This window comes from Vidua macroura, chromosome 12 (assembly GCF_024509145.1).
Source record: "Vidua macroura isolate BioBank_ID:100142 chromosome 12, ASM2450914v1, whole genome shotgun sequence".
Lineage (NCBI taxonomy): Eukaryota > Metazoa > Chordata > Aves > Passeriformes > Viduidae > Vidua > Vidua macroura.
In genome coordinates this window covers 4,289,751-4,315,337 of record NC_071582.1, presented here as the reverse complement: position 1 = coordinate 4,315,337, position 25,587 = coordinate 4,289,751, and the positions used below count along the sequence as shown (strand labels likewise).

The 25,587-nt window shown below is 42.8% G+C and overlaps 1 protein-coding gene across 27 annotated transcripts; it reads left to right on the top strand.

Moving 5' to 3' along the window:
• The first annotated feature begins 1,323 nt into the window (after positions 1-1,323).
• TPM1 (tropomyosin 1) lies at positions 1,324-21,534 on the top strand. Of its 27 annotated transcripts, none has more exons than XM_053988080.1 (10): positions 1,326-1,613; positions 2,265-2,390; positions 2,566-2,691; positions 8,859-8,992; positions 10,116-10,233; positions 10,967-11,037; positions 11,851-11,926; positions 12,474-12,536; positions 12,801-12,870; positions 14,139-14,221. In XM_053988080.1, the coding sequence occupies exons 1-10, from the start codon at positions 1,500-1,502 to the stop codon at positions 14,219-14,221; spliced, it is 981 nt and encodes a 326-aa protein (XP_053844055.1). In that variant the 5' UTR covers positions 1,326-1,499. The 27 variants fall into 27 exon arrangements, with proteins under 27 accessions (XP_053844062.1, XP_053844060.1, XP_053844055.1 ...); XM_053988079.1 differs by lacking the exon at positions 11,851-11,926 and adding an exon at positions 11,287-11,362; XM_053988067.1 differs by lacking the exon at positions 2,265-2,390 and adding an exon at positions 15,661-15,749 and having other exon boundaries at positions 1,329-1,613; positions 14,139-14,217.
• Positions 21,535-25,587: the final 4,053 nt, after the last annotated feature.

Here is a 25,587-nt window from a genome sequence, read left to right as displayed (position 1 = left end):
ATTTTCTGCTACAAGTGTTGAGTGTAGACAAAGGCTGCCTAAATTTCTCTTTGTGCAACCCACATCCTGTGGGACTCATGCACATCCCTGTACTTTCTACGCTGTACAAGGGAGTGTGCGTCCTAAGGACAACATGTCGTGTCTTGCTCACTCTGCTGATGAGACTGTGAGAGACACGCCAGAAGTGAATTAAATAGGTCTTCACTTAATTATATGTAATTTTGTTAATTGTCTATCTGGTGCTGTCCCTCACTGGCATTACGAAAGGTGCAAGTCACGTCTGTAGCTAGATCCCCTGCCCCAGCTATTCCTGGGCTCCTTCCCTCGCAGCTCTGGTTACCCCCGGCAGGGCATGGCTCCCACGGCTCTCGTTGAGGGTCGCAGTAGCTCCCGTCCGCCTTTTCTGTTACTCCTTGCGCCCTTGAGCGCGCAGTAACGACGCGCGTCTCTCTGGAGGGCCAGGAGCCCCGGCCAGGTGCTGCAGAGGAGAGCGGTGCACTTCGGGAGCACTGGCAGCTGCTGGCACCTCTGCCCTGCCCTGCTCTGCGGGTCAGGGTCGCACCTCAGCCCTTCCCCTCGGTGTGGGTCGCGGCAGAAGGCCAGCCCTGCCCGGGTCTCACCGGAAAGTCTGGGCTTCGTGCCCGGCGCTGCACGGGCCGGCGCAGCGCCCCTCAGCCCACATTTGCTGCAGCCTGGCTGTTGACTAGAGGTGCCCTCTCCTCCTCCGGCTGCCGGGGGAAGGTCTCGGAACGCATTCATTCCGTACGTGCATGCGATTAACCCCCTACTGCCCGTCCTGCAGCCCCCGTGCCCCGCAGCCCCGCCTTCCCCTGCCGCCTGATGCGATCGGCTCCGCCACCCTCCTGCTGTAGAACAGATTGATTTCCACGGGTGAGGATGGCTCCCGCACGGAGCCGGTGTCACCCAGACGCCCTGTCCTGCTGCAAGCAGCTTTTGTGCCCGTCTCCTCCGCTCCCCGCGCTCCGGCTTGCTGCCTTTTTTTTTTTTTTTTTTGCTTTTCCTCCCAGGAGTAGCAGCGAAATGTCCCGTCCTGCCTATTTGGAAATGGGAACAAATTGCTCCCCCGCCTTACCTCGCCCATCGCATCCCATATATAGTCATATCTGCGGTCAAATGGCAGGCGGCAGCGAATGGGAAGGCTGTGCCTCCCAAAAAAACCCGGGGGGCAGTGAGAGAGGGAAAAGGGGTAGGGACGAAAGGAGGAGGGAGGGAGGGAAGAAAAAAAGCCGTTTCCAAAAAAGTATTGGATGTCTTGAGGAATGCAGTCAGCCCCCTGGGAAAGTACATATCTGTGAGGCGCTCCCTGCCCGCCGCTTGCATTCGGCTGCGCCCCGTCTCGCACGGATCAACCCCGCCGCCCGGCAGCTGCGCTCCGCTCCCCCGGTGGCCCGCGTCCGGACTCGGGGCTGTCCCGCAACTTTTCAAGTTTTTCTTTCGGAAGCAGTTCGCGCGGGGACGCGCCCTAGCCCACCGCCACCATGGATGCCATCAAGAAGAAGATGCAGATGCTGAAGCTGGACAAGGAGAACGCCTTGGACAGAGCCGAGCAAGCCGAAGCGGACAAGAAGGCAGCGGAGGAGAGAAGCAAGCAGGTCTGCACCGAGGGCCCGGGCGCAGCGAGCGCTGGGGCGCAAATCTTTCCAGATTATTCTTTTTTTTTTTTACCTCCTCCCCTCTTCTTCCCCCCTCACCATACTTTGTTATGTTCCACCCCCGCGCCCCTGCAGAACTGGCTGAACTTTCCCTAAGGCAGAGCTTCAGCCTGGCAGCTGCCGGCTGGAGCTTCCCGGGGGCGCGGCGGGAAGTCCTTCCCATTTCCCCACCATTCCAGCTAGGGAGCAGGGCCCTAGGACGGCTGCGTGGCCTCTGTGCCTTTGTCACAGGGGGACGGCTTAGAGAGACTGCCCGGAACGCCTGGTTAGCACTGGACAGATATGCGGCGATTTGGCAAAGGACAGTTAAAGCTGTGTTCGCCCACTCCAGCATCACTCAGCAGATGTGTCCGATTCGAACTGCCCTCCCGCCCTTCTCCGGACGCATGCCCCACTTTATTGTCCTTCTTCAACCCCCCTCCTTTACACCTGGGGCTTCTCAGTTCGGGGAGGGGGATGCATTGATTGTACGTTTCTAGGAGATCCTGAAGGTGGAGGGAGAAAGGAAGAGTGATTTATAAATTAGTTTCACAGTTTTCTAAGCCGAGGGAGAAACATATTTGTGCGTTATATTTCCTCTTGTGCACCTAGTTAGAGGATGACATTGTGCAATTGGAAAAGCAATTGCGTGGGACAGAGGATACAAGGGACCAAGTGCTGGAAGAGCTACACAAGTCTGAGGACAGCCTCCTCTCCGCAGAGGAGAATGCTGCCAAGGTATCGTGCCCTTGCTGCAAGCAAAGAGGATCTAACTGTCTCTCCTTCTTTCTCTCTCTGTCTGTCCTTTTCTGTCTCTTCTGCACTCACACCTCTCCGTTTGCACGATCACGCTGCCTGCTGCACTTTTTCCTGCCCGCCCGCCCCTCTCCACCACTTCCCACCCGTATCACAGCTGGAGGATGAGCTGGTGGCTCTACAAAAGAAGCTGAAGGCCACTGAGGATGAGCTGGACAAATACTCCGAGTCCCTTAAAGATGCACAGGAAAAGTTGGAACTGGCTGACAAAAAGGCCACAGATGTAAGTTACCCCCATCCCTTTCACCACAAGTCCGAAAGAGAAACCACACACTCCCTCTGCTCAGGACAGCCTGGACTCCTACTCTGCAGCACTGCAAAGCTTTGCTGAAGGCAGGGTCCAGGCACCTCCTGGACAGGGAGGTGGGAAACACAGCACTGCCTCCCTGCATGAGGTTTGCACACTATCAGAGGCATCTGATTTGGTTTCCGCTCACTTGATGTGTCCTTTTTATGTGTACTTGCCACTCTAGATGTGAAAGTAAAGAAACGGTGATTTATCTATTCAGGTGATGGGTAAAACAACTCAGGGTGGAACAACACTGTCTTGATAGTGAAACAGAAGCAGAGAGTTAATAGTGAGTAGATGCAGGAGAGGAAGATCGGGAGATCGAGAAGAGCAAGGGCTGCTAGTTCTGTTTTCAAGAGAGCTGTTCCTAGGTATGCATGTGTTAGAACTGCTGGTAGATACTGGTTTGGCTCACTGGTCCCTGAGATAAAAGGTTCTCTCCTGCTTCCCCCCGCCCTCCCCGGCCCCCTTGGAATCAGTGGAACTGCTTCACTTGTCAAAGAAAAGTTCAGTCTTGTGTGACGGAAAATTGTCCAGAAGATGATACTTGCTAGTTTTGCAGTTCAGAGGACAGGGATCCTGGGAGCAAGCTGGGAGATATATATAGCTCAGCACTTTATATGGTAATAAGGCAAGAGCTTGTGCCTCTCCCAGGCCCTCATCCCACCCACCTGCCTGTTCCTGACATGCATTTAATGGATCGCATGCATGGAACCATAAGAGTATAAGTCTGTGCAGTTAACGTCTCGGTCTCTATTGCTGCTGTTGGACGATTTAATTCTCCTTGAGTAAATCTCAGGTCTGAATTACAGGATTAGATAAAACTACAGTATTTCCAAAGCAATGACCCTCCTTTTCCTATAGCTCATCTTTAAAAGTCAACCTCAAAGCCAAAATGAAAAGGAGTCACCTCAAGTGAAGCAAGCAAAGTATTTCAGGGGGAGGAAGGATACTTTCAAAAACGGGAATGTTACAAACAACAACTTGGCATAGAAGACAACATGCTTTTATCTTATTTTATTTCTAAAAGGAATAAAGCAAGAAAAGGTTTAGCTTCAGTATGGCAACTAAGTTATATAGCTTTGAAAGAGAACCCAAGAACTTAAGTAACAGAAGTGTTCAAAGGAACAGGGGAGGGGGATCCGTGTATAATGTGGATCAGATGTCTGCTCTGTGCAGGCTGCCATAGGAGAGGCAGCTTCCTAGCAGGACATTTATTTAGTTTGTTCAAAGGAACCGCATATAGATCCAAGGGAGATATTCCTTATATGGAAAAGTATGCAGACTATTTGGAAATAGCTTGCCTAGGATGAAGATAGGAGAAATGCTACTAGATTCCCGTTCTGAAACTAAGGATCTTCCTAACTGATCCCCATGCCACTTGCCCCTGCTGGAAAACAGTGTTTTGAAGCTAGTTGGGGGCAATTTTATTTGCACTCTTCCCTGAGGTAGAGGGTGGGAGAGTGTCTGGCTTGTTTTCATCGAGGTAAATGCCTTATTTATTTGTATGTATGGAATATGTCTGACAGTTTAGGGATGTTTTTCTCTTTTTGGCAATGAAGAGTATATTTGGGGCATTGCAATTGACCCAGTATTTACCTTATTAGTTTGGATAGTTCCAAGCTTTAGGAAAAGGGCAGAGGTAGGGAGGGAGTGTCAGCCCACTGGGATGGACTCGTCTTTCATTGGGACAAGAAAATCTTACCTGTCCGGTATGACTCATCTCCCAAAAGCCAGGCACATCCCTGGAGCCACCCCACCTGCGAGGGGGCAGCTGCAACCCCCTCTCCCCTCCCCGTGTCTCAGGAGCCAGGCCGGGTGCGGCAGCATCTGGCGGGTTCTTCGATGTCATTTTATGACGCTCATATAAGGGCGGTTTGCGGGGGGAAAGGTGGGTCTTGACCCCGGGTCCGGTCCGGTCCGGGGGACCTCGCGTGCTGTGCCGCCAGGCGGCGCTGCTACCCCGGCACATCCACTGGGCACGGCCGCGATGCCAGCAGGACCGGCCCAGCCCCGGCCACGACCGGCCCAGCCCCGCCAGGACCGGCCCATCCTCAGTCACGACCGGCCCAACCGCGGTCGGACCGGGCCAGGGCCGGCCCATTCACTGCCACGACCGGCCCATCCCGGTTCAGGACCGGCCGATCCCCGGCCCGGACCAGCCCATCCCTAGGACGGCTGGACCATCCTCCGTCCCCGCCCCGCTCCCAGCCCGGTGCCTCAGCCCCGCCCCGGAGCGCTGCGGCGCGGGGGGACTTCCGGGGCTGCGGCGGGCTGGGCGAGGTGCGGGCATGGCGGCGATGAGCTCGCTCGAGGCCGTGCGCAGGAAGATTCGCAGCCTGCAGGAGCAGGCGGACGCCGCTGAGGAGCGGGCGGGACGGCTGCAGCGGGAGGTGGACCAGGAGCGGGCGTTGCGGGAGGAGGTAGGGCCGCCCATCGGCCCGGCTTGGGCCCGGGGGTTGGGGGCGCGGGTCCCGGGGCGCGGCCGCCCCGCCTGCCTCCCCGGCCGGCGGAGTGGGAGGCCGCTTCCTTCGCCGCCGTGTCCGACAACATGGTTGTTACCTGCCGGGCCGGCCGCGGGGTCGGCCTGTAGTGCTGCGTTCCCCCGCTCGGTAACCCGAGCGCTGCGTGGGCCGAGCCCAGGTGCAGCGCGCAGGGAGACAGCACTAGGTGTGCCGGGCAACAGCAAAACCCCAAGCTGGAATGAGGTCGGACTTAGGCGAGATGTTTGAGATTACTTGTTTTATATTAGGCTATGAGCAAGATTTTATGGGGTTTTTCCCCCCACAAGTCCTAGTTCTCTTATCCCATCCAGACGAGTTCCCATGTGTGGGAAGTACGTAGGACTAAACCTGAGATGGGCCACAGTACCTGACAGCACCCCGACAATGCGAGCGTACAGCCCCGGCTTCTGTGCATCTGTAGAGTGTGCTGTTCACCAAAGCTGCTCGCCGAGAGGGGAAAGGCTTGGTTTTAGGCAGAGGCAGGATCAGGTGTGAGCAGCATAGACTTAGGTAGCAGAGAGATGTAATTATGGGTGGCAATCACAATTAAAAAAAAAAAAAAAACTGATAAGGCTGTTCTTTGGCTTATCACTGACCTTTGGGAGTTCCAGCAGCTGTAGCTTAATGTTTCCTGCTGTAAAATGTACAGTGTTCTTTGAGGCAGTTTCAGTGTCTTCAGTAGTTCCATAAAAACAAAAAAAAGAACAAAGCTTTTATATAGTTTATTACAATAGAAAAAATGGTGATTATTTGATTTCCTTATAATATGGGTCTTTCTGCACATTTTGGGCAGTAAGTTCAAAGGAAAAGCCTCCTGATTACGTGCAGTTGATCTTCCTTATGGAGCAAAATATGGCCACTTTTGCTTGTGTAACTATTGCATTCTTGCAGATTACGTTGCATATCTGTTTTTTTTTAGTGGTGAACCATAAGTCATTTCATAAGGGTTTCTGTTTTTAAAAAACTTGTACTTGTTTTCTAAACTTTGTAGAGTAAAGGACACAAAAAATTCCTACTTTCAGTAATGTGTTATTGTGAACAGCGTATTAAGGAATTTTTATTGAAAAGGGACATTTTGCTTTTAATTTTTGTGGCAGAAGAAATAGTGCTGGAGGAGTAATCACAGCCTTCTGGTGGAACCTTCCCTTAAGAGTTCAGCTACATTGCAGTAAGGCCTAGGACCCTAAAGGTTAATGTTCATCTTTTCCCTGGAGTTGGTTTATGTGGATGATGTGGAAGTCTGCAGAGTACATTTACATGGTATTTAAGTTTTTGTGTGGATGGGTCAGTGCTGGGGTGAATAAAGGCTGAAAAAACTGAACTCCCAGGCACATGTAGACATATACTTTTTCTACAGTGCTGGCTACAGATGAGGGGTTTTATTGTTGCTGCTGTATTTCTGCATGCTTGAGGAGGGAGGTTTTGAGAGCACTGCAGCAAGGGAGCTGAGGTGTGAATCTGCTCCTTCCCTCAGTGTAATGCCTTACATGTATAGTATGTGACCAGCTAGGGTTGTTAGGTGAGGGGTTTTTTTCTTCCTATGCGAGGTACAAATATGCAAACAACAAAAAAGCTACAGCTACAGCTTTTTTTTGTGCCAAAACATAGCACAGCCTCCAGCTTTTGATTGTTATACCAGATTGTTAAAAGTTTCAAGGCTGTGATTAGCAGCCATTCCTTTAAAAAAGAATCTTGTTTTGAGTACATGCATCTCAAGGGGCTGTTGGTAATTATTTTTCAAAACGCATTTTTCTTCTTCCTCCTGGAAAACAGAATCTCCCTTATAATAGTGATGATTAACACCCAGTGGTAACTTATCCATGTCATCACTCATTGTAAAAATATGTGGTGTGTAAGTGCCATGGCAGAAACGTGGGTTATGTTTGCATGGTAGCAGTGGGAGTGCCCCGAATGTCACTGGGGTTTTTTCCTTCCTTGCCATATAAGGAGAGAAGTCCTGCTCTGCAGAAGAATAACTGGGGCCATATAAGGCTGATTGGTAAATCCTTAGTGAGTTACTGGAGCAGGAAGTGAAAACTTGAACTTTAGTCACCATGTGTTTTGAACCACATTTTATGCTCTTATCATGATGAGTCTTGACATGATAATAATTAACTTGAACATGACAAATTTCCCTAGGGTAGCCTTTATGAAAGGTCATTTTCTTTCTTAAATGTGAAAGTTCAAATTCTTAATGTTTTAAAGCCAGAAGTCCAAAACCAGAGGTTTGGAATACTACTGCATGATTACATAGCTAAATGTTTGATAATTGGATTAATGTGGATCTCTAAGGATGTAGTATCTTCTCCTTCTGGTTCTATGTGTTCACTGCCAATGCATATTAATGTTCAAAGATATAATTGCTTCCCTGCTCATGTTACTTGCAGTCATTCTAGCTGGACATCATTACTGTTATGTCAAAGGTTGTTTTATTTGTCTGGTCTGTAAGTTATTCTTTTCTGTGTTATGTACAGCAAAATCTTTTCTATGGACAACTGTATCCAGCTACCTCTGGCTAGAGAAGAAAAACTACCAAACTGATACTTTTGGTATCTACTTTTGCCAGAGGGTTGGTTTTCCCCTCAACTAGACATCATAGAAAATTCAAAATTTGAACATCTAGCAAATGTATATATCATATATGTTTTCAGTACTGATTAAGTGTTACTCTCTGAAGTAATTAACTTCTTAGAATAGTTGCCCTTTTATATATACTTGATGCTTAATATAGTTTTGAAAGAAAGTAAGTTTAATGATGGGGTTACCATAAGAAAGCTGTTTTAGAAATTACTCTGCAACTTAAGCGAGTGTAGATTTGGAGCTGTAATATATAATAGCTTGCAGTGATAAGAGGCAGATGAGTTGCAAGTGTTATACAGAAGGTTAAATGAACAGGTAATTCAAGAAAGGCAAATTTAGGGGAAGATTGAGGATGGAACTATGGAAGAAAAAAAAATACATTTTAAGGGATTGCTGCCTGTACCAGGGCCCTTGCTGGTGCCTTTTTTGTCAGCTCTTGCACAGCTTGCCTGTAAACAAAACTTCTGGGTATTCGGGCACTACTTAAATGTTCTCAGACTCTCTCTGTGGCAGCTGTCTCGTTGCAAGCGCTGATCCAGGTGTGTTTTTACATGTTTACACTGAACCTTTCTTAAGGAACTCAAGGAAATGTAGGGACAATTCTTACAAAATATGGTGAAAGGTCACAAATAAAGGAATTGAGGTAACAGAAGAATTGAGTAATTAGCTTGTGTTGATTTGATTTAAAAACGGGAAGGTCTGTAATTAATGTCTGCAAATACAATAACAGAAAATATTTGGGTAATGGTGCATAATTCTTCCTGTGCAGTTCTTTCTAGTACAAATTGTACAGTCCTTGATGTGCTTCATTGAAAGTAAGCATTAATCACTTTTTTCCTCTGTTAAGCAATATCTTCACAGTTCAATCATATACATCTCTGTGTATGGACTTTTTAGTTGATGAAGTCAGAAATTACAAAGTGCTATTAAATGGTACTAGCAGGTAATGGGGTAACCTTTTACAGGGGAAGATGTGTACCTTACTATGAATTCATTTCTATTTCTTCCTGTGCTTAGGCTGAGAGTGAAGTAGCTTCTCTGAACAGACGTATCCAGCTGGTTGAGGAAGAGTTGGATCGGGCTCAGGAGCGCTTGGCCACTGCCCTGCAGAAGCTGGAGGAGGCTGAGAAGGCTGCAGATGAGAGTGAAAGGTGGGTAGAGCCACGCCTGCATGGATTGTTACCCTTATGCAAAGATCATAATTGCCAGGGTGTGGGTTTGGGAAATAAATTAAACCACTCCTAGGTCTCTGAATATGCGTAATCTGCTCTTCCTTTGCATACATGGACTTCAGTTACAGCTTGTCTGTAGAAATGTCCAAAATATCTGGTATTGGATTCCTTGTCAGTTGTGAGGATGAGACTTAAGTGTGGTAGGTCTTTTGATGTATCATTCACATCCTGGGAAAACTGCTTGGCCCAGCCCAGACTTCTCTTATTGGATGACATCTCCTTGTGATACTCTTGTGCTGTTGGGTGATTCTTGCTTTCATTGTGGGTAGAAAATCTCACCTGCAGAGTAGCGAAGTGCTTGGAGAGGCTTTGGTTCTCCTGTTGGCAAGATTGGTACGTAAAGGTGAGCAAAGAAAAGAGACAGATAATTCCTTCAGATTTCCAGAAGTCTGTAGTGTAAGTTAGGAGCTCAAGCTTTGTGACTTTGGAAGATCTTGTCCTCTTCTTCCAATGGTATTTTATAGCTGTGATAGAACCTTTTATTATGAAAGAAACCTACACATTCTGCATGTGTATTTCTACCTTACTAAGGATGGAGTCTGTTGAAAAGAAATGTGCCAGAGAGTCACAGTGTGTTTTGAAACGTTTAAGGTAATTTTGTATCAGACATGTGCAACACAGAGTATTTCTTGTTATGAAGGATTTAAATTTTGCTTTTAGAGAGCACAGGGACCTTCTAGGGCTCTGACATGGCAAAACCGAGGGGAGTCTGGCCCATAGACATGATTATTGTCAGAACTGCAAGGGTTCTAACGTGCTGTTGATGAGTGTAAATGCACAGATGTTTTCAGTCTTATTAGGTGTTTAGAAGAAACACCCTTTGTTTACCTTTCTATAAGATGAGTTTTTCCTTCCTAAGACATGTTTTGTTCCTTGAACGTCTGAATGCACAGGACTAAAACTATGGTGTGAAGACTCATCTGTCTGATGTGTTTCACTCACCTGAATACCACTGTCTGAAAGTCACGTACCACAAGTAGTAGAGCTGGAGATAAACTGATAAACCCTGAACCTTGCATTTCCTGTTTTTCACGTTTTTCAGAGGAATGAAGGTCATTGAAAATAGAGCCCAGAAGGATGAAGAGAAGATGGAAATCCAGGAGATCCAGCTTAAAGAGGCTAAGCACATTGCTGAAGAGGCTGACCGCAAGTATGAAGAGGTTAGTTCTTGAGTGCAGGTCATCTCTTTCTAAAGCCTATTAGGCTGTGCCTGTAATTTTTGTTTTTCTCTTTTGCCTTTTAAGTTCAAAAGATCACAAACACCCCTCTCACAGCTGTGGAAGGAAATTCAGGCACTCAGATACCTCAAGGGACAAGGTGATGGGAGATCTGAGCTTAGATCTTTCACTAAAATGTTTGAGAGTATTCCCTAAGCTCTTAGGGAGAGAACTATTTTTCAGTTGCCTTTTGGTGAATGAAAGGGAGGTCTTGAAAAATATCAGATAATTAAGTCTCAAATGAATAATGGAGATATCACATAATCAAACTCATGTGTTGACCATAAAATGAAGAGGTTCTAGAAATAGGTGAGGTGTAGTGCAGTGACGCTGTTGAGCCAGGGACGGGCAAGACGACTTGTACGATTTCAGAAGGTAAATGAATGTTTATTCAAAAGTACGTCTCTTTTGTAGAGAACATCATGAAGACTAATTTTATTGGTTTTAAACTAAAAACATTTTACTTGATTGGTACACTGGATTTAGGTTAGTGTGGTAGAACGTATCTATAAACATTATGAACAGAAAGCAAGATAATAGATTGTTTATATTCTTCTCGGACTTTTTCCCAGGCTTAGCCTGGCAGAAATCTTTCTCTTTTTCTCTCTGACTGAACTGAGAATATCCACAGTGCAGCAACATAATATCCCTGATTGTCCCTTGCCTGTTCTTGTAGGTGGCTCGTAAGCTGGTGATCATTGAGAGTGACCTGGAGCGTGCTGAGGAGCGTGCTGAGCTATCAGAAAGGTAAGTGCGGAGCTGCCCTGGGACGTATGTGAGGTGCTAGAAGAGAATTATAACTGCATGAAATGTTGGCAGCACACTGTGTGTTCAGCTCAAAGCTATGTTTTGCTCATTTACTGTAATCGTTGAAATAAATGGTCAGTGCCAAAGTAAATGTGTTCCTGTGTGTGTGCGCGTGTTTTGTCACTGCATGCTGTACCTGCACACTGATTTTGTGAATGGCTTTTGTGCGTTTCATGTGTTCACTAACAGCCAAGTCCGACAGCTGGAAGAACAGTTAAGAATAATGGATCAAACCTTGAAAGCATTAATGGCTGCAGAGGATAAGGTACTGATACTAATAAACAGTTTTTAGGTTTAACTGCAACCCAAGTGTTTCAGCTTCCGTAGCCAGTTAGCTCACTCAGTAGTAACAAATAAATCCTTGCTGTGCTCTTTACTCTCTCTTTGCATCTCGCTTTGGTGGATTTCTTTGGTCTCTTTTTTTGTCTGTTGATTTTTATCTTTAAAACTGATCTCCCATGCAGCCAAAAGAAGCTGAACTGTCTCACATGTAAAAGCTCTGTAAATGTTTCTGTGTAAGCCAAGAGCTGTAGATAAATTTGTCTGGTCATTGTCTTAATGTGCACTTGAACTGGTGCTCGGCATCACAAAGATTTGCTTTCAGTCTGTGATGGATCAGCTGCTTTTGAGGCTGTTCTTTTGCCCTGTAATTGTTTTCATTTTTCTCTATCTTTTCCCCCTATTTTCTCCTGTTTCTTTTGCTTGACTGAATCTTCCATCCTCCCCTTTCCTGCCTTACCTCCGAAATAACAGCAAATGTGCTGAGCTTGAAGAGGAGTTGAAAACTGTGACCAACAACCTGAAGTCGCTGGAGGCTCAGGCTGAGAAGGTAGGCTAGAGACTTATGAGAGAATGTGTCCCTTACATTGTCATCTGGCCTATGGGGTTTTCTTTGTATGCCAGTCACTTTGCAGCATTTCTTCAGGGCTGTTGTCAATAAAGGCGTTTGAATTTACTACTCAATTCATATTTGGCTCCCACTGGAACATAGCATATCTTGTAGTTCCAAATAGGTCAGTATTATTTGGCCACATGTTCTGTTGCGTATTCTGACAGGATTAAGTGTTAATTATAGAATGTCCCTCAAAATGGCATTGTGTACTAACATTAAATTTCTCCAAAAGACATTCCTCTTTAAAATTGTAGTACTAATTTCTTCTCAAAGTTCCCACCATATTGCAATGGAATGTAACTCAAGGGAAATTTGACTCTTGTAATAAACTGTACTACCACAGCCTTCCAAGTGGAATTAATTTTGTTTTACCTATAACAATTTCTTGTGTACAGATAATCTATTACAAAAGTTTCGAATGCGGTGTGTTTTGAGTATATTTAGAATACCCATCTAATACCAGTGATCCTCTTTCTAATTACAGTACTCACAGAAAGAAGACAAGTACGAAGAGGAGATTAAAGTTCTGACTGACAAACTGAAGGAGGTAAAATGAGAGCTGTTCTTTGCAACGAGTCTTCCTATGCACCTTTGAATTTTTTTTAGTATAAATTTTACTGTGATGCTGTAAGGATGAATGTACCATTTTGGAAACAGTTTACTGTTAAATATCTCTCCTAGAAATTAGTTTATATTAGCCTTATTATTTGCCTCCTCTCACTGTGCTTTTTTCCTCACTTGAGTTATTTCTTTTCTACTCCTAAGTACTGTGTGTGTTTCCTAAAGTAGTCTGTATTTGTCCTGACTTCAGGCTGAGACCCGTGCTGAGTTTGCTGAGAGGTCAGTAACCAAGCTGGAGAAGAGCATTGATGACCTGGAAGGTATGTGGGGCTGTTTTTCTACTTACTGTGGAAATACATATCTCTTGTTCTTCTCTTGTGTGAGGGATTTTGTTGGGTTTTTTTAATACCCAGTTCTACTGGGCTGACTTGTCCTGCTTATATAAATGGGTCTGCCTAAAGAGTAGACAAAATATTTTCTAAATGAAATGTATTGATATCTTAAATGCTTCAGGTGAACAGTGTTTTGCTCTTGCCTGTTGCTTTTTTCTCTTACGTTCTCAAGACTCCTTCAATTGTTTTGCTTTATACTCTTCTATTTGGAAGTATATAAATGTTACAGGATAAATGATCAGATGACAAGTGTTACTATCATCTTAGTAAAGAACTGATGAAGAGTTGCATTATGTTTGCAATAGTTAGGAAGGTAGCAAATTAACCTAATTTATTACTGTGATAAGTGTGGGTCAGGGCAGATTTTGTGACATAGACCAGTTATTCGGTTTTGGTAAAGCTAATAGATTGTATACATAATCAGAAGGACAGCTTATTCATCTTCGGAGGGTTTGTTTATAAGGTTTGGTAAATCTGTCAGAACTGCAGCAGAGTAGTAGAATGTGCTTTCTGCCTCTGGAGAAAGCAATTCAGTAGGACTTTGTAATTTGAAGTTATATGGAGTTTGCTATTTAGAGGCATTACACTAAGTGTAGGATTTGAAGAAGCTAAATTGCATGGCGTGGCAGGCTGGATTCTGCATGAAGGTGATGAAATGCCTAAGTAGCTGCTGAAAATTTATGATCGCTGACTCAGGAGGGAAGCAGAGAAAAAAGATAAGTGTTTAGAAGGAACAAAAATTGCTGTAAGAAGCTGAGTTTGATATCACACAAACTGGAGTGGTTTAAAAAAAAAGTGGTAGAAAATGGTAACATCTTCCTTGAGCCCCATTTTTGAATCTTTCCTCCCTAGCTCCTGTGTCCCCTCTTAATTAAAACAAAAAAGCATTAAAACAAAAATTCAGGGCAGTGAAACATGGATTTTTTGTTTCTTTTATACTCTCTTTTCTTGGTTTTCTGTATATCACAGGTTGCCCTGTTGGCAGTGCAGTTAATGAACTTGTTGCATAGAACTGTTCACTATTTACTTTCTTTTATTTTTCTCTAATTTTGTTTCATTTTGTCTATCACAACACTTCTTTCTGTGCACTCTTTCCATTTCGTATGGCTTCTGGATGCTATCCCCATGCCACCACCTTCACCTTCCATCCTGCTCCATTTCCTTGCACACCTCTGCCTTTCCTGGGGGAACATCAGATGAGCTCTATGCTCAGAAACTGAAGTACAAAGCCATCAGTGAGGAGCTGGACCACGCTCTCAATGATATGACTTCCATGTAAATGTCTTCCCAGCTTGTGCCCGCTCCTGCTTCCCTGCCCTCACTGATTGCGCAGTGAAATGATGCTCCCTGTATAGTGGGGGATGCTTTCCTTTAGAGAGAATAGGTGTACAAAATACCATGAACAATTGCTTTACCCTGGCAAAGTGTGGGTGAGTGTTGTGCCAAGCCAGGTAAATACTCATGGTGATTTTGTAAGCTTGTGGTTACTTTTTGATTCTGTGTCTGCAGTCCTTGTGTCTTGTGGTTGCCCTTTGTTTGTAGCTCTGTGTTTATCCTTTCAGTTCACCTCTGTTCAGACATTATCTACCAGGCCCATCATGTTTGTTTTACCAAAGAAAATTGCTGTGCTATGTGTTGCCTTCAGAGTGTATTCCTTTGCCTGCTGTTACAGTTTTTGCTCTGGCAAAGTTCCTGAAAAAATGTCAGAGACATTTAGACTTAGCTGTATTTTCTATTAATGACAGTAGAAAGTGTTTATCTAAATTTTCATAACTGCTCTGAAAATTTCAGCTGTTATCACTGAATTTCATGTGTGGAAATGGATTTAAAATACCTTGTCATTTAAACCCATAAAGACGACAATTGAATTGTAGGTTTCTTCTGCATATTATCTGGATAGCAGTAGTAATTTTATTTGCATACACCAAAAATGTAGTAATACCAACTTTAGTCATAAGGAGAAAAATAAAGATTGGCAGGAAAGTAGGAGATTCAACAGCTGTAAGATGTGACTCCTCAGTGCAGTGTTTGACACAAAGTGACTCTTGTTCCACTGACTCTGAACAGAGGTCAGCTGTGCTACCTCCACCTTCCCATGCATGAGCACTGCAGCTGACATGGGAGAATGGAAGACCTGTGGCTCTCAAGTGCTTAGGAGGTGCAATGTTTAGTCCCAGAATTCCCTTTTGGAAGCCCAGACACGCTTTCAACAAGACCTTTCTAAGGTTTCAACAAACCTTTCTAAGGTTTGCTTAGAGCTTTTGTGTGCACCCATATTTTAAGTGGTTTTTTTCTTCATGGTTTTTTTTGTCTCCATGTCTGTTCATTACTTTCCTCCTTCTCTGTACCAACATTTTAGTAGAGGTCTCATGTTGCCTGCTTTGTGTGCTTTGATTTTTTGTTTTTAAATTCCTCCCCAACATATGGTTTTGCTTAGTGGCTTATCAAGCAAATGGATTTCTTTTTGCTTCCTCTCTATCCAGAGATTACAATATTTCTTCAATTTGGGATATTTCTAAGTGGAAAACAGACTTAAAATTGTACTCTACTGGTATATGAGGACATGACCATATCATTCCAGTCCCAGCATGGTGTGCTGTTTCTCTAGCATAGTCATCTCAGCATGCTGGGCTCTGCTGTGCCATTGCTGCTTTTTTGAAAGTCTTTACTGCACCTTTTTTCATTTTCTACCTTATCTCACTTTTTCTTTTCATGCAGATAATTTTCTTTGCTTCAGTTCTCCAAAGACATCTTCATCGGGTTGGATAAAACACCTTTCCAAGTTTTGGATGTTTCATGGGTTCATTGTCCTGTCTTCTAGCTTAGTTGACTCTTCCTCTATCACCTGTCTCAGAACATGCTCTTTTTGTGCTCTGCTGTACAGAAACTACATTTCTCAATGTAAAATAAATATCCCAGCTGTATCCCTTTTGTTACTCCTTTGCCTTTTATTTATTTAACTAATTATTTAAGTTATTAATAAAATCTGTGCTATTATGCCGTTAGGGATTTCATTTTTTGGTGTTTTCATTTTTTAGCTGAAAACACTTTTGCCTGAATGTTGACAATTCCAACCCAGCAAGTGCAGCGTGTGAAAACTGACCAGTTATTATCTTAGTTTTTCTCAAACTCTGCTGCAGATAAAATGACAAATAGATGTAATAGGAACTCTTCCAGTTGTTATTGTTAGGACAAAATTTGCAAGGACACTACTTCCTTGCAAACTACTTCCAAGTGGGGACACTTGGCCGTGGGAGCATGGCTGAGGGAGCAGTTATATCCTTGATGTAACCAGATTTTTCACATAAAAGCCTGAAATCTTTTCCTAGCTTTATGATGAAGACTTCTTATCTTTGTTGAAATGTGTTTGTTCGTTAACTTACATATTTGAGGCAGATTTAAAAAGGCAGCATCAAAAACTTTAAATTCTTTTTTTCACCCAAAAATAATCCTTGAAATGTCTTGCAAAAAAAGTTTTCCCTCTTTCACACCTCAGTTATTCAGTGAAGGTGATGCTTACTAACATTTTGGGATTTTTACAATATATTTTTCTTGAGTAGCATGATAATATTGGAAGTTCATTGGGGAGGCTTCGGTAGCTTTCCCCTTGTGCTTAGTTCAGACTTGTGAGTTTGAATTGCAGACTCATGAGAAATGGTTCAAAGCTGGAGTAGGAAAATTCTAGTGATTCTGCTATTAATGAAATTACTCTGCTACAAAGTGGAACATCATGGATTTCAAGTTTCAGCTGATTTGTCACTGATTAAGGATGAAGCATTAAATACTGACATCTTGTGCTCTTTTTGTATTGTTATTTGCAACTAGGGAGTTTATTGCCTTATTTTATCTTTATTTAAATCACACTGAAAGAAGTTATTTTCTCATGAAAGCGAAAACCAGATTGATTTCTGGTGATGCTGTAACTCTATATTGCTAAAGCTCCTAAGTCACCAAAGCTAAATAAATTCATTATACCATAGCTGAACTGTAGTTTTTAACTTTTAGAAAAATGTAAATGTCTCTTTCTTGTTCAGCTTCAAGATTATTCAGCAGTGCAGTCTAAACTAGATTTTCTTCCCTCCTCAAAACTTGTTTTCCCAATAAGGCTTGTGAATGGATGCATGCCCTTCCTGGCCTGCCATCCTTGGATAACTTTGGCATATCCCAGTTTTCTACCTATGACACATCCTAATGTTGCTGGCTGGGGGCAGAAGCCCAAATACAGGATATATATCAGCAATCACAGTTCAAGTAATTAAGTTCAGTAACTTACTACTCCTCAACTGACACAGAAGTGACTGTGTGTGAAGGGTAACCAGATAGAATAGGATATATAAAAGTTAAGCAAATATAATGGAATGAGCGCTTGTAAAATGTCTGAGGCTAATAACTTCACAAATGCAGGAGTTAGGGGGATTGTGGTCAACTGTAACTTGTCATCTGAGCCAGAGTAAAATATGCTGCAGCAAACTCCAGCTGCTTAATCTATTGTGTTTTGGTTCATTGTTTTAGCAGAGTTTTTTGTCCACTCAGTTCCTCGCAGTACTGGTGTTTCTTAAGAAAAGTAAACAGAAAAAGCAAAATCCATTGTAGGAATCTGTCAATTTTGACCATAGTGATTTTAAACATCAGTACTAAATTTTTGCCTTTTGTGTCAGTCATACATGATCAGCTCTGCACTGAAGGATGACAGATGGCTGGACAGAGTACTGGAAATGAGCAGTGCAGTGTAGATCCCCAGGTAGCTGCATGCAGAATTCCTGGTTGGTTCTGCTGCTCTGATCTTCACTCCAGGGAGCTGTTGTCGTTCCCCATACTGGTGTGGTTCAGCACTCTTGTCACCCTCAGTTGTGCTGTTGTACCTGCCATGTCTGGCTGGTTTTGTGCCTGAGGTTTCTTCCCAGGAGTGCAGGTCTGGCTCTGGGCTCTGCTGAGCGTTGCTGGCTCTACACAGAGCCAGAAATCCCTGCTCTGCTGCTGGGGCTCTTGCAGAGCCAGCCTCTGCCTCTGGAGCAGACGGACACATGGCCCATGGGGAATCAAGGGCTCAATGTACACTTGGGAAGTGCTTTCCTTGCTTTACTGGGGGGTTTAGTTGTTTTGGAAGTTGAGAAATACTGTAAATCTCTGCCTCAGTCAGAGAGGAGATTTCTGTGATGATGGTAAGTTCACATGATTAATTTTTTAATAACAGCTATATACACTTTGCTAGACAAATGGAAATTTTAGTTACTCTAAGGCTTTGATGGTTTTTTCTGCACATATGTGACATTATCATAATGAGAGGGACAAGATTTGTTACTGGAGGATCTGCAGGATCAGAGCTGTGAAATGTGCCCTGGCTTTACTGAGCTGGCTGTGGGAGTTTGGGCTAGGGAGGAAGCTGGGAGGAGTTGCTCACCGTACAAACAGACCAGCTCACTGCACAGCTTTGCCTTTGCTGTGTCCAGTGCCTGCAGGGGAAGAGGATTCCTGTGGAAGCTGTTAGGCAGCTTTTGGAAAAGAGTCAGAAACAGTCATTTCCTGTAGGGGAATAATCTGGGATCAAGAGGTCAGGAGTGCAGTTAGGCTATTGAGAAGAGCATGGACAATTTGAGAGCACAAGATAGTCAAAAGCCATTGTGGAACATTTTTACTGTGCAAAGCAACTCTCACTAAATGTGCTGTCACAACATGGCTGTGGCTGTTCTGTTTCAACACAAATTGTCCTGTTTGCTGTTTTTGAGCAAAGTGTTCATCCTTCCTTTTCATTTTCACCAAATGTGAGTCTGTTTTCTTACAAAGTAAAACTCAGCAACTTAAAGGTATCAAAATTTGTTGATTCCAGTAGCACCAGTAATATTTACCTATCAAAAATAACATTTTTGATAGGTAAACAATTCCAGTAATACTTACCTATCAAAAATATTTCAGCCCATCAGACCTCCTAGGAAAGGTGTATGGGTTGAGTCAGACCTGGTGGTAGTTGCCTACTAGCATCTCTCCTGCTGTTACTTATGCTGGCTGTAGTGCAATTGTTTTCTCTCTACTGGCAGATGAGGTTCCACTACACCTTGAATAGTTGCAAAGAATAATGGCACTCATAAAACAAATTCACACACTGTACAGAAGACTAAAGTAAGACATAGTACTTCTAGGAATATAGCTGCAGTTCTTCCATTTCTATTCCAGTTTGTGTCTCTCAGCTGTTCCCCACAACAGGAATCTTAGCCAGTTCTTGATATGGTACAATAGCTGTTCCTTGGAGTAGCTATTACGAGAGTTCTAGAAACAGAGGTAAAATGTTTCTCTCTATGTTACTGAACTGTCTGTCATGTGACCAGTTTCTTTAGTAACTCTTATTTAACTGTTTTCTCTGTCTAATCTGTCTTCATTCTGCCTCTTTTTTCCCTTCTAACCTGCTTGCTGCCTGTACAGACCAACTCTACCAGCAACTTGAGCAAAACAGTCGCCTGACTAATGAACTAAAGCTGGCATTGAATGAGGATTAAACTTTAGTGTGACTATATTGTTAACTTGTTTGAAAACACCTTCTTCCAAATTTCCTTTAAGAATGAATCAGTAATTGTTGAAATAAGCAAGAAACTTAGAAATTGATTTTTTTTTTTAGCTGTTGATTCTGTGGTAAATTAATGAAAGAAATTCTCTTGGGAAAATATGGAAATGCTTCTTCTCGATGAGGCTTTTCATTATGTGTCTGCGCACCTATTTTGGAGGAGCACGAAGCTCTTCTGTGCAGTAGCTTCTTTCCATTTAAGTAAAGAGTTACAGCATTTCACTATGAGTATTCAAAAAGTAACAGCCTGTGTTGCAGAAAGGCACTCGGTTTATCTGACAGCATGAATTGGCCCTAAGATTTTTACCACAGTAAGAGAAAAATATTCACTAGAATCCATATTTCTGTATTTCAAAACCAACTTAAAGGATACTACAGCTGTTTTGTCTGGAGACTTTGATGTGATAATTTTGCCTTACTATGAATTTGGCTTGTATTTGACATTAAAAAAAAAAGAATGGGAGCTCCATCTGACAATACCCAATCAGTTTAAAGGTATGCTTGCATAGTATGAAGTTACTATTACTGGATCCTGGTGGGATGCACCACCAGAACATTATGCTCATTTATTGTGTTAACTATGTGTGTTAGGTGATTGTCCTATAAAAATGTGCATGCAACATAAGGCTACTAACTTTATTTTTTTCTAGAAGAAATACATTTCTTAAAGGTCACTTTACCAAAAATTATAATAGTTGTAAATTTTTTGTTCTTTGTGGTTTTGAATTCTATGAAACTCTTAATTTTGTATCTGCAAAGAACTTATTTTCTTTATTGCCTACTTAAAAAAAAAAAAAAAGCCACTTATTAGCTCCCATCCCTATAAGCAAAGAGCTTCCAGAACATTGTGTCTCTGTTGGCAGTGCATTTTCTTAACAAATGCAGCTGTGAACAGTTCTGAACATGCATTACTTGCTGTTTGTTTTATTAATTTGGAATTCTCTCTAGTTGTGTTATCTGGAAACATTGATATGTATGAGCATGCACATTTCTCTCAGAGGGTTTAGAAAGCTAAGAAATGATGATTGCATGCCTTCATGTTCAGTGCCTCCAAAGAACTGCTATTCATGTTTTAATTTTCTAATCCCACAACAGAAAAAGTGGCGCATGCCAAAGAAGAAAACCTTAATATGCATCAGATGCTGGATCAAACTTTACTGGAGTTAAACAACATGTGAAAACCTCCTTAGTGGCAACCACACTATTTGTTTTATCATTTTTACACCTGCTTGCTGTGAAGCCCCATAAACGTGTCTATTTTAGTTTCACCACAGTCACAAGAACATCTGCTAAATTATCAAGCAGCGGTCAGGGAAACACCAAAATGGGCAAGCCATATGCGGGTTAAACAACATTACATTATGGTTTAAACGTGCCATTTCCCAGCAAAAATGTACCTACACTTTGTAGAGAGTTCAGCAATTTGGTATGCTTAGTCTTTGAAGAATCCTGGCTGTGGCAGAAAGTGTCCCACCTCAAGTGCCAACTACAGTTTTTACACAAGAAGAATGATTCATGTTCAAGAGAGATCAGGTGGAAATGGTGCTATTTGGAACAAAAGGTTCTACTTGAAGTCTTTTCTTTGATATCAGACAAGTCAGGAGTTGTCCAACACAGTAATTTATTTTTATCAGTACTTGACTGGTCTGTGAGAATTTGGACTTTCTGTGCCTTTTAATTCAGTAAAACAAAGATATATAAGCAGTGGAGACAAGAGAAGGCTTCTGAAGGTTTTAAATTGTATTCTTGCAACTCAATATAGAAGTGTAGGTCAGCATTTCACCTTGAGTTTTCATTCGATTGTATTTTTCATGTTGAAATGAAAGATTCAATAAATTCAGGACAAAACATTAATTTGGAAGAGATTGTGTTAAAATGTATTTTATTTGTGGGGATTTGGGGTAGGGGAGGAATTTTCAAACTGATATTTGCCTCACTTTTTTCACACTTTCCTTGAGCAGTCTTAAAAGTACACCTGTATGTAAACATTGTATAATGACATGAAATAAAATGCACATTTTAGGACATTTTTTAAATTTTGTTCTCCTGTGGTTTGTTATTCATCACATCAGTTTCCTGTGCATCCCTGTGTAAACTCTGCATGTGTGCAGTGTCTCTCATGGTGTGAAACACTGTTAACACACTGGCTCCAAGTCTCGTCTGTGTTGTTAGGCCAAGGTATGGAAATGTGGTGGTTTGGCCAGATTGGATCTGCAGCTGCTCAGAGGGGCCCTTTGAGGGCCATATTGCAGGAGCCTGTCCCTGTCACTTGACTGCATGCCCAGGTGTGTGCAGGATGCAATTATCCCATAGTAGATGGTAGAACTTTCCAAAATTACTCATCATTGACCAAAATGTTTTTGGTAAGACCATTGCAGAGCTCCCATAGACCTCTTTGGGAAATGAGTCCTGAAGGCCATGCTCTTGGAAACACTAACATCTATTTGTATATCTTACCTGATAATGTGTGCTAATTTACTTCAATACAGTGATAAACCTTTGAAAATCATGTGTCATGTTCATAAGAGATACTTCCACTCAGCTTTTCACTACTGGTTGCTAATTTCTAAATAAGTAGGTGTCTTTATTTGAATTGTTAGGTCTGTAAATGGGCAGTTGTCAGGACTTGAAAAATAATTATTTTTTCCTTCTTTTTCTGTAGTATATTGCTGAAAGCTGATGCTGTCCATCCCTCTAGCAGCAAGGAGCTTGGTAGGAGATAGGTACAGATACCTTCCAGATCACCAAAGAATTTCCATTAGTGGGCCCTTAGCAAGTAACTGAAAACAGATGACTTTATCACTGGTGTGAGGTGGTAAAGGGGTAAAATAATACACAATAATTTCAGGTTAAGTGGGAGTCAGAGAGGGAACATGTACTGGTATGAGCCTGGGTTTTTTTGATTGTGTTTTAAAGGGAGGAACTTGATAACATTACAAGCTTTTGTGTGATTTATTGGCTGCTGCCAAGTCATCCTAAATGGAAAGGATGAAATCCCTGGCTTCATGTTTCTCTTGTGTTTTGGGGAGCAAAATACATGTTGCAAGGCTCCTGCAAGGCCTTAGCTTGTACTGGAGACTGACAGAATTCCAACCACATAGTGCTGGAGATAAGTTACTCTAATCTCTTGCTCCTTCCTTGCTTAGCACAAGGATGAAGTGTCAGGTAGTTGAGCTCGGGGAGTTCAAGTCCTCATGCATGTGTTGCTTCCACTGGTGCTGCTGGAGTCAGGAGGGCTTCCCATAACAAAGTGCTGTGCTGGGAATTGTTTGTGGAGTAGGGCCCAAGGTCACCCAGAGAGTCAGAGGCTGTGCAGGAGTAGAACAGAGGAGCTCTTGGCACTGGGCTACGAATCTTACACAGCCAAGTGTGCTGCTGGCTCCACTGGATTGCTGCTATGGTCCCTTGGTATGTGCTTGAGTCCTAAAGAATGAGTCTGAGTGAGGTCAGACCCTTTGTTTGCTGCTTAAAATTGCTTTTCAGGAGACCACAAATTGCCTTGTGGTTTGGGGAATCTGAGTTCAACTCTCACTGTGTGTAAGGATAGGAGAAGGCTGTGGTTTTCATAGCTCTTAATGGTATCATGTCACCATTAATATGGTAAGCATGTGCAAGCAGGGAGATAAGAATTAATCTGAAAAAAATCTGTTTGCAGAGTAGACTTCTCCAAAGTGCACTGTTGCACATGAATCTATAAAGCTTCATAATAGGTAAGTAGAAGCTTTCCAGTTTCAAGGAGAACTGAATGCAGCAGTGAACATGATGATGATGAATCTCACCAAGTGGCTTTTTGCTGACTAGCAACAGACACATAAATACATGTAAAAGCATATTTGCTGGAGCAGGAAAATTGTTTTTACCATATCTCATGAGCTACTACCCCTCATGGGTTCTTTAGATGTAGTGTCTAATCAGACAAAACTCAGTGCAGCTACAAAGCACTGGCTTGTAAAAACAAGCTGAGCCCCCATTTAACCAAATTTGTGGCTACTTTGCTATTTTAACTAAAAATTTGTTAAATCACAGAACCCTGCATCGTTCAGCATTCCTCAAGATGTATGTCCTGGTTTGGAGAGTTACTCACCCTTTCTTTTAATGCGAACACACATTTGGCAGTCTGAAATATATCCTAATTGTGCAGCCATACTCTTTAATTGTCTGGTTTGGTTTTTGAGCTGACCTCTCTCAATGAAATGAGTAGTTCTGAGAGCACCAGAACTGGCAAAACCTGCCTTCTTGCAGATTCCTATCTCATGGTTGGCTGTAAACTTGGAATTAATTATTTTCCAGATATGGAGATGTTTGTGTTGTCTCCTGCTCCCTCTTGGGATATCTCTGATACCAAATAATGTCCAAGGCCTGCTGCAGGGTGTGCTTTCCTTCCATCATGACCCTCAGAGGCATGTTCTATCTTAATGGTTCCTTACCTTCACAAAACTTGCAGAAATGTATTTTATCTTTTCAAATTCTGTGTGGTAAATCACTTCAATCAAGAGTTACTGAATAGCTGAGAAAGAAGAAAGAACAGGAACTTTGATGAGGAAACAAGGCTAAAGCAATAGGCTGCACCTACAGAGCACTGCCTCTCAGCTCTGGATCTGTAAGGTATTATGTGTATTAAATACTACTCAGAACCTGGGTTGTCAAACTTCACTATTAATCAGAGGAATATCTATTACACTGGGCTGTCACTGACTGCTGTAATGTTCATTAGTGACAGAAAAAGAAGAAAGTAGCCAAATAAATTTTGTAACTGGGGAAGGAAATACTCTACATGAGTCAGCACACAGAAAAATAGAGTACTTTTTCTTTCAGGTGTTCCTCTGGGTGGGCTTCTTTTAATAGTAAAACAGGAACATCAGTGAAAGAGTAAATGGGAATTGCAGCAAAGAAGTCAAAGCAGAGGAAACAAGGATAATGCCTTTTATCTTCATGGAAGATTTTTTGAAAATGCACACGAGAATAGCTCTTTTAATAGCGGGAAGCTGTATAACTTACTGTCTTCAGTGTGTGTTGTGTTCTTTCCAAGGTACAGAGAATTTGTACAAGTTTGTATCATCTTCTTGGCTTCAGTTGCAAACCCATTTAGTTTTCTGTAAGTCAGAACCTTGCCAATTTGTAAGCTGCGGCTGAGAATTGCATGAATGCAGGATGCCCCTCAATGCCAGCAGCTTAGTGAGGAATCTGGGTAGTCCAGATGGAAACAATGGGAAACAGAAGCAGATAGAATTCTTACAGACATATAAAACCTCATCACTCCTTTCCATGTGTTATTTTCTGACTCATAATGCACCAAAATGAAAGGACATTCCATAGTATTTTGGGTTTGAGTATTGTGTACCTTAAGGACACCACAGCACTGGCTTCTTCCCATCTCTTTGCTGGTTTGAGGAATAGCTGGATAAAGATTAAACTGCCTCTTTTTCGTTAAAAAATAGAGCAAAGACACACAAAAACCCCAAGTCCTGCAGACCTAGCTGCAGCTGCCAATACTACATGTCAAAACACATTGACCTGCAGGGTTGTGAGAACATTTCTCTATTCTTCACAGCAAGACTATACGGATCATGGGTATAAAGGGTTGATACATGTTTGATGCCATGATCCAGCAGAGTATTTTGAATGCCTTCTATTCCAGGGCCTGATTATGATCTGCTTCTTGGGATTGTTTCTTTCCTCAGTGTAGTTTTCATTCTTTGCCCTGAGACACAAAGAGAAATGTGGAGGAAAAATCCATGTGGTCTGTCACAGCCAAAGCTCATGGCAAGCAGTGTTTCCTTGGCTAAAACCTGCAAAGTGCCACACCTAGTGATAGTTGCCTGTGCCACTGAGGAAAATTATGCAGGTCTGGTGTTCCTACAGTACATTTTGTGAAATCAAGGTGGAGCAACTGCAAAGCTCTGGTAAGTTGTTTTACCTTGCAACACATTGGTATTGATATTAACATGGAGATCTGTGTAAGTTTCCAGTTTAAAAATAGAGCATTTCTTTGCAGACCCAATGGATAATTTATTATGTTTTTCTTGACAATAATATTACTTGGAGAAATAGCCTGGGAAAATGCTTCAGAATCTTTCCTGGATTATGTT